Here is a 16,440-nt window from a genome sequence, read left to right as displayed (position 1 = left end):
AAAGTAATACAATGGTCCGTCAACAAATACATGGTAATACAATGGTCTGTCAACAACCACATGGTAATACAATGGTCTGTCAACAATCACCAAGTAATACAATGGTCTGTCAACAATCACCAAGCAATACAATGTCCTGTCAACAATCAGAGTAATACAATGGTGTGTCAACAATCACTGAGTAATACAATGGTCTGTTAACAATCACCGAGTAATACAATGGTCTGTCAACGACCACCAAGCAGTACAATGGCCTGTCAACAATCACCAAGCAATACAACAGTCACCAAATACAACTGTCTGTCAACAATCACCAACTTATATGGTTGTCAACAATCACCAAGCAATACAATGGTCTGTCAACAGTCACAAAGTCATACAATGGGACACACACACACACACACCACGTGCAAAGCTATCTATTCTAAGAAAGGATTACGTGCAGTGTATTGCAGAGAGAAACAGGTTGAAGACAGTGCGCATTCATGCCGTCTTTGAGCCAGGCTTGCATAAATTATGTGCATATGCGTGCGTGTTGGCTCTGCCAACCGAAAGGGACAAAGGAGCGACAGGCTGGCTACTGTCCATCAAACCTTTTCCAAAATAAGACTTGACCAGACAAAAAATAATAAGGGCCACTTCACAAAATCAGGTTATGATTTCGTAAAATGTTAATACATCGAGAGACGATTTAAAATCATGTGCGGATGCATTATGGTCTTCTATATATTGGCCTCTTACTGAATACATTAATGGCTGTTTCACGCACGTGCCTGTGAAACAGCTTTAAAACTGGTTTGAAAAATGTCAGCCCCCCAAAATGGGTTTCAATCACTGATTTATAAACGATAGCTTTTTTTATGTTAAAAAATGGAGGTGGATGCGCGACAAAGATTCTCTGGTTATGAGCGGTGTGTGTTACATTTACTTCATGCACCGATGTGTGCCGAAAATTCAGCATCAGTTCATCACCCCCCCAAGAAGAAAAGTGTACAAGTAAGTGGTCCTGAACTTTTTGTGAATTCTGTACATAGCCTTAGTCAGCAGCCTTTCATTTTTGGGGTTTTTTTTTTTGTTTCTTTTTTTCATATTTTTTACACTAATGACAAAGGTAACTTTTGCAGCTGGTGCTAAAGTATTGTCAGAGCAAGCAGCTTGGGTTCAGTGTGTTTGTCCTGACTGCTGAAAAAGCTTTCACTTAAAGCCACTTGAAACTGGTGTTCAACGGCTCCGCTACAGCCTGTAAACTTGACCACCGCTGGAGTATGTTGGCTGACAGGCGTGGCAGGGTCTCATGTGACAAGGGTTTCTTCCTCTCTGACGGTTGAAAAAGGGGTGGAGTGTGGGTGAAGGGATGGAAGGGAGAGGGTACCAGGTACCTGGGATAACTGGCTATGTCACCCCTGCAGTTATTTTCTGTGTTGGGTATAGACCCCACGCGTGTGCTGCAGACAGGGGCTAAGGACACTACAGGTACACATCGCCTTGATTATGTACATTGGTCTCCTGTCCTCAGTTCAGGTTTCCTTGCCGTCAACACAGGGTTTACTGCACAACTTCTGAGAGGGGCAGAGTCACTCACCCAGGTCCTGTGCTCAACTGTGTATGAAAAGAACAGGGACTGCTTCGTAATTCTTTTTTTTTTCTTTCGCTCTTTTTTTTCTTTTTTCTTTGGACCTGATATTAATGAAAACAAACACACACACACACACACACACACACACACACACACACACACACACACAAAAGGTGATTAATGCACTTGTAGCTATGCATATACGTTGATCTGTGACTTCAGAAAAACCAATACCCATTAGAAATAAAACGATGTCCACCTTAACACACCAGGCCACACCAGGATCGAACACAGGACTATCACAATAAAAACCCAACGCTTTAACCACGTGCACTTCCTGGTTATCACGCCCATGTCCTGAGAACTATCACAGTGACGCTTTAGCTGAAGTGTGAACATGTGTAAGGAATGAACTGCTGGTCGAATTCGCTCCCACTAAAATGCTAACAACCCAAGTGTTTTGGGCTCAAAGAGGCCTTAATGGCCGAAGCATGTTTCTACACAGTTTCACTGTGACCTGAAAAAAAGGGGCTCAATTACGTTGCGGACAAACGGTTGGGGATCAAGTCTGATCTTCTGATTCGTCTATTCCCGTTTAGCAAGGACACCATATCTTCCATTATCCTACACATTCAATCAACTCACTGTCACTTTTTCCATCATCGGCGTAATGTCAACATACAAGTCTCGGATTTCTTCTTACCATCACGTTGTCAGTAAGGATTATGTGATGAGAAAACCCAAAGATAGTGTTCATGTTATCAGAGTGTCCAACACAACAGGACCGTTAGCACGAATGATTTTACCCACGTCGTGCATCCAGTTCCCCACAACAGCTGTTGACTTCTTTCCGTCATTCATCAGCACATCCGACATAACGGGTATTCGCCCACAGGAGACCATTTTTATCCTGGCCCCAACAAGCCCAGGTTTGTTCCTTCGGGCATCCATCAGGAAATCTGATGCTTAGTATTTTCTACACCAGCGGACCCATTTACCCCAAGTCTGGGTCCCAGACCTGCAATGACTGTAACGCCATTGACGAGGGTAACTTTAACATCGGTGCTAAAGTTAAAAGTGCTACCAGAGCGAGCAGAAAAGATGGACTTCCATTACCTCACACAGCTTTAGCTCAGGTGTGTTTGTCCTGACTGCTGTCAAGGCTTACACTTGTTTCCTCCTTCCTCCACGGCACACGGGACATGCAGACCCGTTTTCTCCAAGCCAGGATCCCGGACCTGCAATCACTGTGTCCTCACTCCTCCGCTACACAACGGACGTTGAGGGATTTGCCCTTGCCGTAGATCATCTGTCACTGTCACTGTCACTGGTCCCGAAACCTGGCGTGGTCTTGGTGGTGCTGCGCTGCTGAACGCACCTCCAACATTCTCCATTTCTGGCGGTCGTGGGATAGGACCCGAGTTTCGGCAAAGCTCCTCTCTGTCCACTCAGTGATGTTGTCTGCCCGCTCCTTTCGCTGTCTGCCCCGTTTCCCTTTCCCCCTGCACTGTTCAGTCCCTGCCGGATGGATGCACCGTCGACTGCCGTCAAAACTGGCACTGGTTCCATCAGTCCTGCACGGCGCACTGCACGTAGTGGGGCTTCTCCTTGCCGTAGATCATCTTCCCCAGGCGGTGGAGAACGTCCTGCAGGCGGAACACCGTCATGCCCACCACCTGGATCAGGAAGGAGAAGGCGTACATGATGCCGGCGAAGACGCCGAAGGCTCCCACCTGCCCGTCGTCCTGGTCGCGATAGGTGAGCATGTAGAGGGCGGAGAGCGCTAGGATCCACAGCAGGTTGCACACCATGCCGGTGACCACCGCCTTGTTGCGCAGCGTGCGGAGACTGCTGGCTAGCTGCTCGGAGCCCAGCCCCAGGTTGGCGTCCCGGCCGATCAGGCTGGCGGTCACGTGACGCCAGAACGACCCCTCCTCCCGGGCAAGGTCCTGGATCTGCTCCGACAGTGCCCCGGGCTCGTCCGCCAGGTTCTCTGTTGAATGGGTGATGACAGGGATACTTCTATAGTCTATCTTCTTTATGGGTGATGACAAGGATACTTATATAGCGCCTATCTTCTCTGTGACAAAAAGTGGAGTGATGGCCTAGAGGTAACGCGTCCGCCTAGGAACCAAGACAATCTGAGGGCACTGGTTCGAATCACACCGGCAGTAATTTCTCCCCCTCCACTAGACCTTGAGTGGTGGTCTGGACGCTAGTCTTTCGGATGAGACAATAAACCGAGGTCCCGTAGGCAGCATGCATTTAGCGCACGTAAAAGAACCCACGGCAAGAAAAAGGTTGTCCTTGGCAAAATTATGTAGAAAATTCCACTTCAATAGGAACACAAAGAAAATTGCAGACAGAAAAAAAAATGGGTGGCGCTGTCAGTGTAGCGACGCACTATCCCTAAGGAGTGCAGCCCGAATATCACACAGATAAATTTGTTGTGACAAAAAGAGTGATACAAATACAAGGTTAAATGGGTGATGACAGGAATTCTTATATAGCGCCTATCTTCTTTATGGGTGATGACAGGGATACTTATATAGCGTCTATCTTCTTTATGGGTGATGACAGGGATACTTATATAGCGTCTATCTTCTTTATGGGTGATGACAGGGATACTTATATAGCGTATCTTCTTTATGGGTGATGACAAGGATACGTATATAGCGTCTATCTTCTTTATGGGTGATGACAAAGATACTTATATAGCGTCTATCTTCTTTATGGGTGATGACAAATATACTTATATAGCGTCTATCTTCTTTATGAGTGATGACAGGGATACTTATATAGCGTCTATCTTCTTTATGGGTGATGACAGGGATACTTATATAGCGTCTATCTTCTTTATGAGTGATGACAGGGATACTTATATAGCGTCTATCTTCTTTATGGGTGATGACAGGGATACTTATATAGCGCCTATCTTCTTGATGGGTGATGACAGGGATACTTATATAGCGTCTATCTTCTTTATGGGTGATGACAGGGATACTTATATAGCGTCTATCTTCTTTATGGGTGATGACAGGGATACTTATATAGCGTCTATCTTCTTTATGGGTGATGACAGGGATACTTATATAGCGTCTATCTTCTTTATGAGTGATGACAGGGATACTTATATAGCGTCTATCTTCTTTATGGGTGATGACAGGGATACTTATATAGCGTCTATCTTCTTTATGAGTGATGACAGGGATACTTATATAGCGTCTATCTTCTTTATGAGTGATGACAGGGATACTTATATAGCGTCTATCTTCTTTATGGGTGATGACAGGGATACGTATATAGCGTCTATCTTCTTTATGAGTGATGACAGGGATACTTATATAGCGCCTATCTTCTTTATGGGTGATGACAGGGATACTTATATAGCGTCCATCTTCTTTATGGGTGATGACAAGGATACGTATATAGCGTCTATCTTCTTTATGGGTGATGACAGGGATACTTATATAGCATATCTTCTTTATGGGTGATGACAGGGATACTTATATAGCGCCTATCTTCTTTATGGGTGATGACAGGGATACTTATATAGCGTCTATCTTCTTTATGGGTGATGACAAGGATACCTATATAGCGTCTATCTTCTTTATGGGTGATGACAAAGATACTTATATAGCGTCTATCTTCTTTATGGGTGATGACAAATATACTTATATAGCGTCTATCTTCTTTATGAGTGATGACAGGGATACTTATATAGCGTCTATCTTCTTTATGGGTGATGACAGGGATACTTATATAGCGTCTATCTTCTTTATGGGTGATGACAGGGATACTTATATAGCGTATCTTCTTTATGGGTGATGACAGGGATACTTCTATCGCGTCTATCTTCTTTATGAGTGATGACAGGGATACTTATATAGCGCCTATCCTCAGTCGGAGACAAAGCTCTAAGCTCTTTACAAATACGGGGTCCTATGCGCAACAGGCTGCCTATCTGGGTAGAGCCGACTGACAGCTGCTATTGGGCGCTCATCATTCGTTTCCCGTCTCATTCAGTCAGATTTCAGACTCGCACAAATACACACTCAGACAGTCATGTAACATGGTCAAAGGTCCCGTTGCCTTTAATGGCCACTGGGGCGGTGAATTAGTTCCGTTCAGTTCAGATCAGTTTCTCGAGGAGACGCCACTGCCTTCAGACAGATCCATATACGCTACACCACATCTGCTAAACGGATAGAGTGCCTGACCAGCAGCGTAACCCAACGTGCTCACTCAGGCTTTCATGGGAAATGAAGTAAAATAAGATACCAAGATTGATAAATAGAAAAGTAACAGAATTTTTTTTATAAATTGATAAATTAAGATAGCAAACGTAGAAAATAGATAAACAACATCAAACAGAATGAAAAAAATAATGATACAAAATAATATGATTAACAATAATGAAGAAATTAATAAATTTATTAACTTGATCACACACATATACACAAACACACACACTCACACACCCACACACACACACACACACACAATGACACACACACACATGCACACCTTTGAAAGAAAGTAATGAAAAAAGAGGAACTATTTCTCATTATTCTCTGACCGTTACACAATGAATTACTATCTACTGTGTCTAAGTCTCAGCCTGTGTGTGTGTGTGGTGTTTTTTTGTTTTAAAAAAAATATATTTACAGTGGAGTGTTGGCTCAGAGGTAACGCGTCCGCCAAGAAAGCGAGAGAATCTGAGCGCACTGGTTCGAATCCCGTAGTTGCCAGTATTTTCTCCCCCTCCACTAGACCGTGAGTGGTGGTCTGGGCGCTAGTCATTTGGATGAGACGATAAGCCGAGGTCCCGTGTGCAACATACACTTAGCGCACGTAATAGAACCCATGGCAACAGAAGGATTGCCCCTTGCAAAATTATGTCGAAAAATCCACTTCGATAGAAAAACAAATGGAATTGCTGGCAGAAAAAAAAATTTTAAAAAAGAGAAAAAAAGTGGACCTCTCAGTATAGCGACGCGCTCTCCCTGGGGAGAGCAGCTCGAACTTCACACAGAGAAATCTGTTGTGACAAAAAAAGAGAATAATACAATACAATATGACGGAGTGTATGGTGAGGCCACGAACTAGCATGTTGGTTGGTTGGTTGGTTGATTGGTTCACACGGTAGCGGTTTCTTACCACAGCTCTCAGGACTGGGCATCTTGTTGCTCTTCCTCTTCTTCTTCCTCTTCTTTCGCCGTATTCTGGGGAAGCAGACGAACTTGGGCACTTTGGGCTTTGTCTGCCGTGAGAAGAAAAACAACAAGTGGTTGCAGAAAACCCAAAAGATGCGGAACATCAACTTCTGGCCGGGTATTATCCACATATCATTGTGTAAGGCAGGACCCTGGGCTCAATAGTAGATCACTTCAATATTGATATCTTAGGCATGGCCGATGCTTCCAGTCTGTTATCGTACGTCTGCTACAGAAACTGAAACCGCTACAGAAAGAGAATAATAAATACACAGAGGGGGGCAGAAACACAGCACAGAGACCACAGCACACAGACACCACAACACAGACACCACAGCACAGACACCACAGAACAGAGGCCACAGAACAGAGGCCACAGAACAGACACCACAGCACAGAGGCCACAACACAGAAACACAGCACAGAGACCACAGCACAGAGGCCACAGCACACAGGAGGCCACAGCACAGAGACCACAGCACAGAGGAGACCAGAACACAGAGGCCACAGCACAGAGGAGGCCACAGCACAGAGATCCACAGCACAGAAACACAGCACACAGCACACAGACACTACAGCACAGAGGAGGTCACAGCACAGGAGGTCACAGCACAGAGATCACCGCACAGAAGCCACAGAACAGAGGCCACAGCATTGAGGCCACAGCGCAGAGGCCACAGCACACAGACACCACAGCATAGAGACCACAGCACAGAGGAGACCACAGCACAGAGACTACAGCACTGAGGAGGCCACAACACAACCACAGCACAGAGGAGACCACAGCACAGAGTTCACAGCACAGTGACCAGAGCACAGAGGAGACAACATCACTCAGGAGGCCACAGCACAGAGACCACAGCACAGAGGAGGCCACGGCACAGAGACTACAGCACAGAGGAGGCCACAGCACAGAGACCACAGCACAGAGGAGGCCACGGCACAGAGACTACAGCACAGAGGCGGCCACAGCACAGACCACAGCACAGAAACACAGCACAGAGACTACAGCACAGAGACCACAGAGACCACAGCACAGAAACAGCACAGAGACCACAGCACATAGACCACAGCACTGAAACACAGCATAGAGGTCACAGCAGAGAGGCCACAGCACAGAGGACACAGCACATAGACCACAGCACACAGACACCACAGCACATAGCACAGAGGCCACAGCACAGACACCACAGCACACAGCACAGACACCACAGCACAGAGACCACAGCACAGAGGAGACCACAGCACAGAGGTCACAGCACAGAAACACAGCACAGAGACTACAGCACAGTGATCACCGCACAGAGGCCACAGCACAGAAACACAGCACAGAGGCCACAGCACAGACCTTTTGGGGGGGTCGGGGGGTGGTGGTGGTGTAAACATTAACATGAAATGAAATAATAAAACGAACTAAACAGATAAGAAAATACTTTGAAATGTAATAGAAAGATACACTGGAATAAAATCACAGCACAGTGATCACCGCACAGAAACACAGGACAGAGGCCACAGCATAGACCTTTTGGGGGGTCGGTGGGGGGTGGGGGTGGGGGTAAACATTAACATGAAATGAAATAATAAAACGAACTAAACAGATAGAAAATACTTTGAAATGTAATAGAAAGATACACTGGAGTAAAATCATTCAACCAGAAAAAAGAACAAAAACTGGCCACGCTCAGCAGACCCGCTTCGCACTGACCCAGATACACACACCAACCCCCACTCCCACACACACAGGTAGACAAGCAAATGCACACACACACACACACACACACACACACACACACACACACACACACACACACACACCGGGCCCTCCCACCAAACACACACACACCCCTCCCTCCCCTCTCCCACCACCCAGCAACACCCACCCCCTACACAAGCACACCGTGACCACACACACAACCACGCGGCCGCACGTGCGCCACTCACGTTGTCCCTGGTGCCCCAGGACTGGTCGATGATGTTGCAGATGGCGTAGATGGGCAGCAGCATGTACATGGCGGGGAAGTACAAGAGGTAGACGAGGCCGAAGACCAGCAGGTGGACCTGGGCGGGGTGCAGGAGGGCCGCCAGCACCACGGACCGCGTACATGGATTTGACCAAACGCAGTGACGCCTCCTTGAGCTACTGATACTGATACTGATACTATTATCAATTTTCATATCAAAAAGAAAGTTTGGTCATCACAATAAGAATAAGAATAATATTATTATTAACAATAATTTAATGAGAATTCATTTTTTATATCAAAAAAGAAAGTTTGAAAGTTGAAGGTCCCCCACAGTCAGCAACTCCAAGCCCATCTGGAGTGGTCATAATAATGATAATAATAACAATAATTATAATAAAAATAATTATTAAAAAATGATAAAACTATGATGATATAAACTTTTTCTTGATTAAAAAGATAGTTTGAAAGTTGTCAGCAACTCCAAACCCACCTGGAGTGGTTTTCACAATAATAATGATATCCTTAATAATTTAATAATTCATTTTTATATTAAAAAGAGTTTGAAAGCTGAAAGTCACACACACACGCGCCCGTTCCCTTCCTCTTTCTACCACACCACCCCTCCTCTGCACACACACTTACCGACAACAACACACACACACACACTCTCTATCACACACACACACACTCACACATCCTATCCACCCACCACAACCCGCCTAAAAACCCCGAGCCCACCCCTCACTTCAACCCCACAGTTAGAAATGATGAAAGGTGATGTAAAATCAAAGGTACCTTAATTATGATGAAGATAACACGACGTTTCGAGTCTTAGACTTTTTATCAAGTCGAAGACTCGAAACGTCGTGTTTTATTTCATCTTTAGGTACTTTGGATTTTTATGTCTAAAACTCGAAACTTCGTGTTTTTACCCTTTACCTTTAGGTACGTTTGATTTTTACACCACCTTTTATCATTTTAAACTTCGTTTTAAAAGGTCCAGCAGTCACCATATTTTATATTTTACCCCCCCCCCCCCCCCCCCCCCCCGCATACACAGACCGTCAGCTTAAGTACCTATGACTTTTTACACCACCTTTGATCATTTTTAACTTCCTTGCAATTAAAGGGTCCAGTAGTTGCCTTTTTTTTTCCACACACACACCCTCCACACACACACACACAGACCGTCATCTTAAGGCACCTATGATTTTTACACCACCTTTTGTCATTTTTAACTTCCTTATTAAAGGGTCCAGCAGTGACCATTTTTCATCCACCCCGCCCCCACCCCACCCCACCCACCCACACAGACCGTCAACATAAGGTACCTTTGATTGTTACACCATCCTTTTATCATTTTAAACTTCCTTTTAAAAGGTCCAGCAGTCACCATTTCTTATCCCTCCCCCACCCACCCCCGCACACACAGACCGTCAGCGTAGGTACCTATGACTTTTACACCACCTTTGATCATTTTTAACTTCCCTGTAATTAAAAGGTCCAGCAGTTACCATTTTTTTTCACCCCCCTCATCCCCCCGCACCCCCCCCCCCCCCCCCTCAACAGACCGTCATCTTAAGGTACCTATGATTCTGACACCACCTTTTGTCAATTTTAACTTCCTTATTAAAGTGTCTAACAGTGACCACTTTTCATCCACCCCGCCCCCACCCCACCCACCCACACAGACCGTCAACATAAGGTACCTTTGATTGTTACACCATCATTTGTCAGTTTTAACTTCGTTTTAAAAGGTCCAGCAGTCACCATTTCTTATCCCCCCCCCCCCCCCCCCCCCCGCACACACAGACCGTCAGCGTAGGTACCTATGACTTTTACACCACCTTTGATCATTTTTAACTTCCTTGTAATTAAAAGGTCCAATAGTCACTATAATTGTACATAATGCTTCTTTTTGAATTAGTTGTGTTTAGTCATATGGCCCACAGCGTGTGTGTGTGTGTGTGTTTTTATGCGCTTAGAGTTGATTTCATGAAGATTTTGCAACCCCTCATCCCTCCAACACACTCAGAGAGACCGTCATCTTAAGGTACCTATGATTTTTACACCACTTTTTATCATTTTTAACTTCCTTATTACAGGGTCCAGCAGTGACCCTTTTTCATCCAGTCCATCACCATTAGTCATTCGGATGAGACGATAAACCGAGGTCCCGTGTGCAGCATGCACTAGTGCACATAAAAGAACCAACGGCAACAAAAGGGTTCTTCCTGGCTAAATTCTGTAGAAAAACCCACTTCGATAGGGAAAACAAATGAAACTGCACGCAGTAAAAAAAAATTTTTTTTTAAAGGTGGCGCTGTATTATAGGAACGCGCTCTCCCTGAGGACAGCAGCCCGAATTTCACACAGAGAAATCCGTTGTGATAAAAAGAAATACAAATAAATACAAATCTTTTGTCATTTTTAACTTCGTTTTAAAAGGGCCCAGCAGTCACCATTTTTTCACCCACCCCACACACCCCTACCCCCACCAACACCCCCACACACTGACCGTCAACATGACGACGGTGGTTCCGGGCGAGAAGACGACGATGCCGAACAGCTGCACGAGGTAGATGGCGTACATGAAGGAGAAGCATCCGTTGGACCTCATCAGGCGCAGCAGGCTGCGGAAGACCAGGAAGGAGTTGGCCAGGTCCGACAGGATCCAGCGGCGCCGCTGCTTGATGAACTCGGTCAGGCTGTCCGGGCAGTACGTGCTGTTCACGGCATACGTCGAGTAGCGCAGCTTCCAGCCCCACATCATCATCAGCGTGCACATCCACCGGTCCTCTCCTGTGTGTGTTTATTCACCTATTCATTCATTCATTCATTTAACTCTTTATTCGTTTATTTTTTTTGTTATCTGTTCATCCATTGATATAATGATGTATCCGTTTACTAGTATTTGTTTATGCACTTTTTTCCCCTTCTTTTTCTTGTTCTCTACGCTGCTGGTCAGGCATCTGCTTAGCAGATTTTTTGGATTTGTGGTGTAGCGATTTTCTGGATTTGACGCCTCCTTGAGTACATGAACTGAACTGAATTGTGTGGGTCACTGGCTTGTTAGTTCCTTGGTTCGTTACAATCGTTTTATTTGTTGATTTAAAAAAAAAAAGAATCATTCTCTTTTTTTTCCTTCGAATTCCATCTCTGATATGGTCCTCAACTCTCTTAAACTGAAGGTAAAGTTGACAAAACCTCTTTCTCTGTGTTTATTTGTCTGTACGAAGTGTGTGTGTGTGTGTGTGTGTGTGTGTGTGTGTGTGTGTGTGGTGGGGGTGGTTGTGGCTGTGGGTGTGTGCGTACGCGCGCGTGTGTATGAATGTGTGTGAATGAGAACCGTGGAAACATGCAAAACGAATGAGTACGTGTTAGCATCAGTTCAGAAATTGTTGCAAGTACTACTGTGAAAGTACCGGATGTAAAAACCGGTATACCTATTGGGGGGATGGGGGGTAGGGGTTTCCAAACCAGTAGGCCTTCCCAGCCCAACATTCAACCACTTATTTCACTTACCACAATATACCAGAGGACAAGAAAGTAACTGTTATTGGCTATCTTTATATTTGTTTATCTATTAATTTTTCAAATGCATTTTACATAACTATCTAACTATATCTATCTATGTCTTGTCTGTCTGTCTGTCTGTATCTATTCACGGTTGGTTCCAAAACATGGTTAAGCTTCTAGCCCATTCAATATCATCAGTGTGTACATCAGTGCGTACACGTACGCGCGCGCGCGTGCATGTGTGTATGTGTGCATGCGCATGCGTGAGAGTTGTGCGTGCGACGCTCATTTAGCCTTGCGAGAACAAAGAAACTGACAGCCCTGTTAACTTCAATAATTAACAACATCAAGCGTTCCTTGCCCTGTTAACTTCAATAATTAACATCAAGCGCTCCTTGCCCTGTTAACTTCAATGATTAACAACATCAAGCGCTCCTTGCCCTGTTAACTTCAATTATTAACATCATCAAGGGCTCCCTGCCCTGTTAACTTGAATGATTAACAACATCAAGCGCTCCCTGCCCTGTTAACTTCAATGATTAACAACATCAAGCGCTCCCTGCCCTGTTAACTTCAATGATTAACAACATCAAGCGCTCCTTGCTCTGTTAACTTCAAAGATTAACACATCAAGCGCTCCTTGTCCTGTTAACTTCAAAAATTAACAACATCAAGCGCTCCTTTCCCTGTTAACTTCAATGATTAACAACATCAAGCGCTCCTTTCCCTGTTAACTTCAATAATTAACAACATCAAGCGCTCCTTGCCCTGTTAACTTCAATAATTAACAACATCAAGCGCTCCTTGCCCTGTTAACTTCAATAATTAACAACATCAAGCGCTCCCTGCCCTGTTAACTTCAATGATTAACAACATCAAGCGCTCCCTGCCCTGTTAACTTCAATAATTAACATCAAGCGCTCCTTGCCCTGTTAACTTCAATAATTAACAACATTAAGCGCTCCTTGCCCTGTTAACTTCAATAATTAACAACATCAAGCGCTCATTGCCCTGCTAACTTCAATAATTAACAACATCAAGCGCTCATTGCCCTGCTAACTTCAATAATTAACAACATCAAGCGCTCCTTGCCATGGGAAAAAAAGTCATCCAATGGGCTTTCCTAACAAGGGGGAGACCGTGTTTTATTTATAGAACGATTTATAAATTCATTAACTAACTTATTCAATCGTCTTTTTTTGTCCTCTGTGAAAACTGTGAAACTTCCCAACTCACTGCCAAATAGATCGGCACTTACAGTGGCTGCCCCTTTCCATTGCAAAATGCGTTTTATTTCTTCATTTAGGTTTTATTTTTCTATCTTGCGGGTCTATCAAATAAAAGTAGATATATACCTATTTCATGTCTTGTCTTCGCGTCTTGCCATCTATCTGCGTCAGTGCTGCTGGTGAAGCATGATATGTATTGCCCATCAAATCATTGTGGATGTTCAATAATAATCATCTACCACCTGTGGCTGAAACATTTATTTGCTCGTTTGTTTGTTGCTGTGCTGTTGATGCTGTTTTTATGTAAATAATTCTGGCATACCTATTTAATTTATTTCTCCGTTTCAAACGGATTGGCATACATTAAGGTAAAGCGTACAAAAAAAAAAAGAAAAAAGAAAAACAAAGAAACAAACAAAAAACAAAGCTTGTGTCTTTTAACGTCCCTGTAAACATGTCCTCAGATTATTATAATTATCAAAATCTCTCTCACTTTCCATACAGCTCCCCTATTCCCAGTTCTTCCATTTCATTTATTTCACTCAAACGTTTTACTCCGTCAGCAATTCATTCATCTAATCATTTCATTAGCACCGAAGTTTGTTAGTCGTGTTTTCTTTTTCTTACACTTTTTCTGACAACAATCACAATTTGTTAAGTATTTGTACACAAGCGAACAAACTAACCATCAGTCGTTTACTTTGTACTTGTGAGTGGGGACGTGCTGTGTTTGAAGGATGTAGGTATATATTTATTATGTGTGTTCGCGCACACGCGCGCGCAATGTCGTGTGTGCGTGCTCGTGTAAAACACACACACACACACACACACACACACACATGGGACGTGCTCGATCTGTAGAGGATGCAGGTAGGTACAAAATTATGTACGTTCGCGCGTGTGTGCGCGCAATGTCGTGTACGCGTGCTCGCGTAAAACACACACACACATACACACGCACGCACGCAACGCACGCGCGCGCACGGGACGTGCTCAGTGTGCAGAGGATGTAGGTAGGTATAAAATTACGTGTGTTCGCGCGCGCGTGCTCGCAATGTCATGTGCGCGTGCTCGTCGTAAAACACACACACACACACACACAGGCACACGCACGCACACACACACACACACACACATACACACACACGCACACACACACACAGTAATTTGGCTGCCCAGTCCACAAACTGCCCTCAAGAACCCGAAAGGAAACCACCATCCATCCGCCAGAGACCTGTGTCCTTGGTGAAGACCTCCCAGGCGCGGGCAGTGGGCTGGGAGTAGGGCTGCAGCACGTCCTGAATGGCCTGGGCCCGGTACAGACTGAAGCACCCTGGGCAGCACATCACAGACCCGATCACGTTCTGCGCCGACTTGATCATCCAGAAATCTGCAAGGGCGTTTCACAGGGAAATGAGGAACTCGTAGTATACTCCCAGTTTGGTTAAACTAACTTGCTATGTCAAACTGATGCAAACCAGGCCTGTTTGCTCTTCTCGGCCAAAACTTTTCGCGGAAACTCAGTGATAAGAAAGCTCGCCAGCAGACCGCCGTCTGCTAGCCAATGAAATGTCATTTCCGGCAGGAGGTAAACAATTATTCTAATGGAACAGCTTTTTAAAAAGACTGTTTCGTTTGTACAGTTATCTACATAAGCGTTCACAAGGAACATCTTAAAAAAAAAAAAAAAAAGATTGTTTCGCTAGTACAAACATCTACATAAGCGTCTACAAGGAAAGTCTTTAAAAAAAAGGATTTGTACATATATCTACATAAACGTTCACAGGGAACATCTTTTAAAAATATATTATTTCATTTCCACATATATCTACACAATGATGCGCGTAAATAGATAAACAAAAAGGACAATGACGATGACAGGGGAAAAAAAGAGACGTGAATGGAAACTGTTTTTTGTTTTAGAATATTATCTCTACTGTTCTTTAGAATAGTGTCTCATAGAACTCAAATATGAGGAAGAACACCATATCCTTTCAATTCTTTTTTCGGTTGTTTCTCTTGTAAGTCGTTAGACTTCTGCTCCAGCGTTCACCAGTGAACAGGGTTCGAGGCCCCGTTTCGGCATGGTGTTGTGTCCTTGGGGAAAGGCACTTCACTCCGATTTTCCTCACACCACCCAGCTGCGAACTGGGTACCTTACTTCGGTAAGGGGAGATCAATGAAACCTGGCGGAAGGTGAGGACTGGCCCGAGCCCCAGGCACAGCAGATGTGAAATCACTGTCCCGGTAAACCTTATGGGACCTTTAAACACTGTGAACTCTTTTATCGTGCACCCCGATTAGTATAGCTACGCTGTTGTACTGCCGTGAAGTTGACAAGAAATCAGCTGGCGAAGCAGAAAAAGAAGCCCAGTTACTGGTTGTTAAGGTTCGCTGATGACGGATACATGATTATGGTTGAAAGTGATCACTCTGTAGCCTAAGTTGAAACTTTCTCATCTGAGTAATAATTTTTTTTAAATCTATATATATATATATTAAAAAAAAACAAACTTTCCACTAACCCGTTCATACTGCCATCTTTACCTTGTAAGTTGTAACTTTCTTTCCCGAGCAAAGAAAACTTTCCACAAAGCCCGCTGACACTAAGTTTTCTTACTCTAAATTTGAAACTCTCAATTCCGAGTAAATAAAACTTTCCACTCAACCCGCTTACCTTTGGCGTACTCAAACAGCTGCTACCATGCATACCAAGTTGTTTTTGTGGTGGTGGTGTTTTTAACTGTGGAAGTTGGAAACTTTCTATTCTGAATAAATAAAACTTTCCACCCAATCCGATTACTTTCTGAGTACTCGAAGACCTGGTACCAAACGCACGAAGTTTTTTGTTGTTGTTGTTTTACTCTTAAGTTGAAACTTTCTGTTCTGAGTAAATATAACTTTCCACTCAGTCCGCTGACCTTTAAAGTACTCGA

At 44.3% G+C, this 16,440-nt stretch overlaps 1 protein-coding gene across 1 annotated transcript in view; it reads right to left on the bottom strand.

Moving 5' to 3' along the window:
• Nucleotides 1–329: 329 nt before the first annotated feature.
• The window catches only part of LOC143277129 (uncharacterized), a 25,294-nt gene continuing 9,183 nt past the window's right edge, over nucleotides 330–16,440 (bottom strand). The window contains exons 7-11 of the mRNA XM_076581870.1: nucleotides 14,739–14,894; nucleotides 11,275–11,558; nucleotides 8,734–8,892; nucleotides 6,737–6,839; nucleotides 330–3,569 (exon numbers count right to left, since the gene is read on the bottom strand). Of these exons, the coding sequence (XP_076437985.1) occupies nucleotides 3,145–3,569; nucleotides 6,737–6,839; nucleotides 8,734–8,892; nucleotides 11,275–11,558; nucleotides 14,739–14,894 (1,127 nt within the window). The 3' untranslated portion in view covers nucleotides 330–3,144. The remainder of the gene's footprint in view (nucleotides 3,570–6,736; nucleotides 6,840–8,733; nucleotides 8,893–11,274; nucleotides 11,559–14,738; nucleotides 14,895–16,440) is intronic.

The sequence above is a fragment of the Babylonia areolata genome, chromosome 2 (genome assembly GCF_041734735.1).
Source record: "Babylonia areolata isolate BAREFJ2019XMU chromosome 2, ASM4173473v1, whole genome shotgun sequence".
Taxonomy (NCBI): domain Eukaryota; kingdom Metazoa; phylum Mollusca; class Gastropoda; order Neogastropoda; family Buccinidae; genus Babylonia; species Babylonia areolata.
The sequence above is the reverse complement of the archived record's forward strand: the minus strand, read 5'-3'. Positions and strand labels throughout refer to the sequence as shown.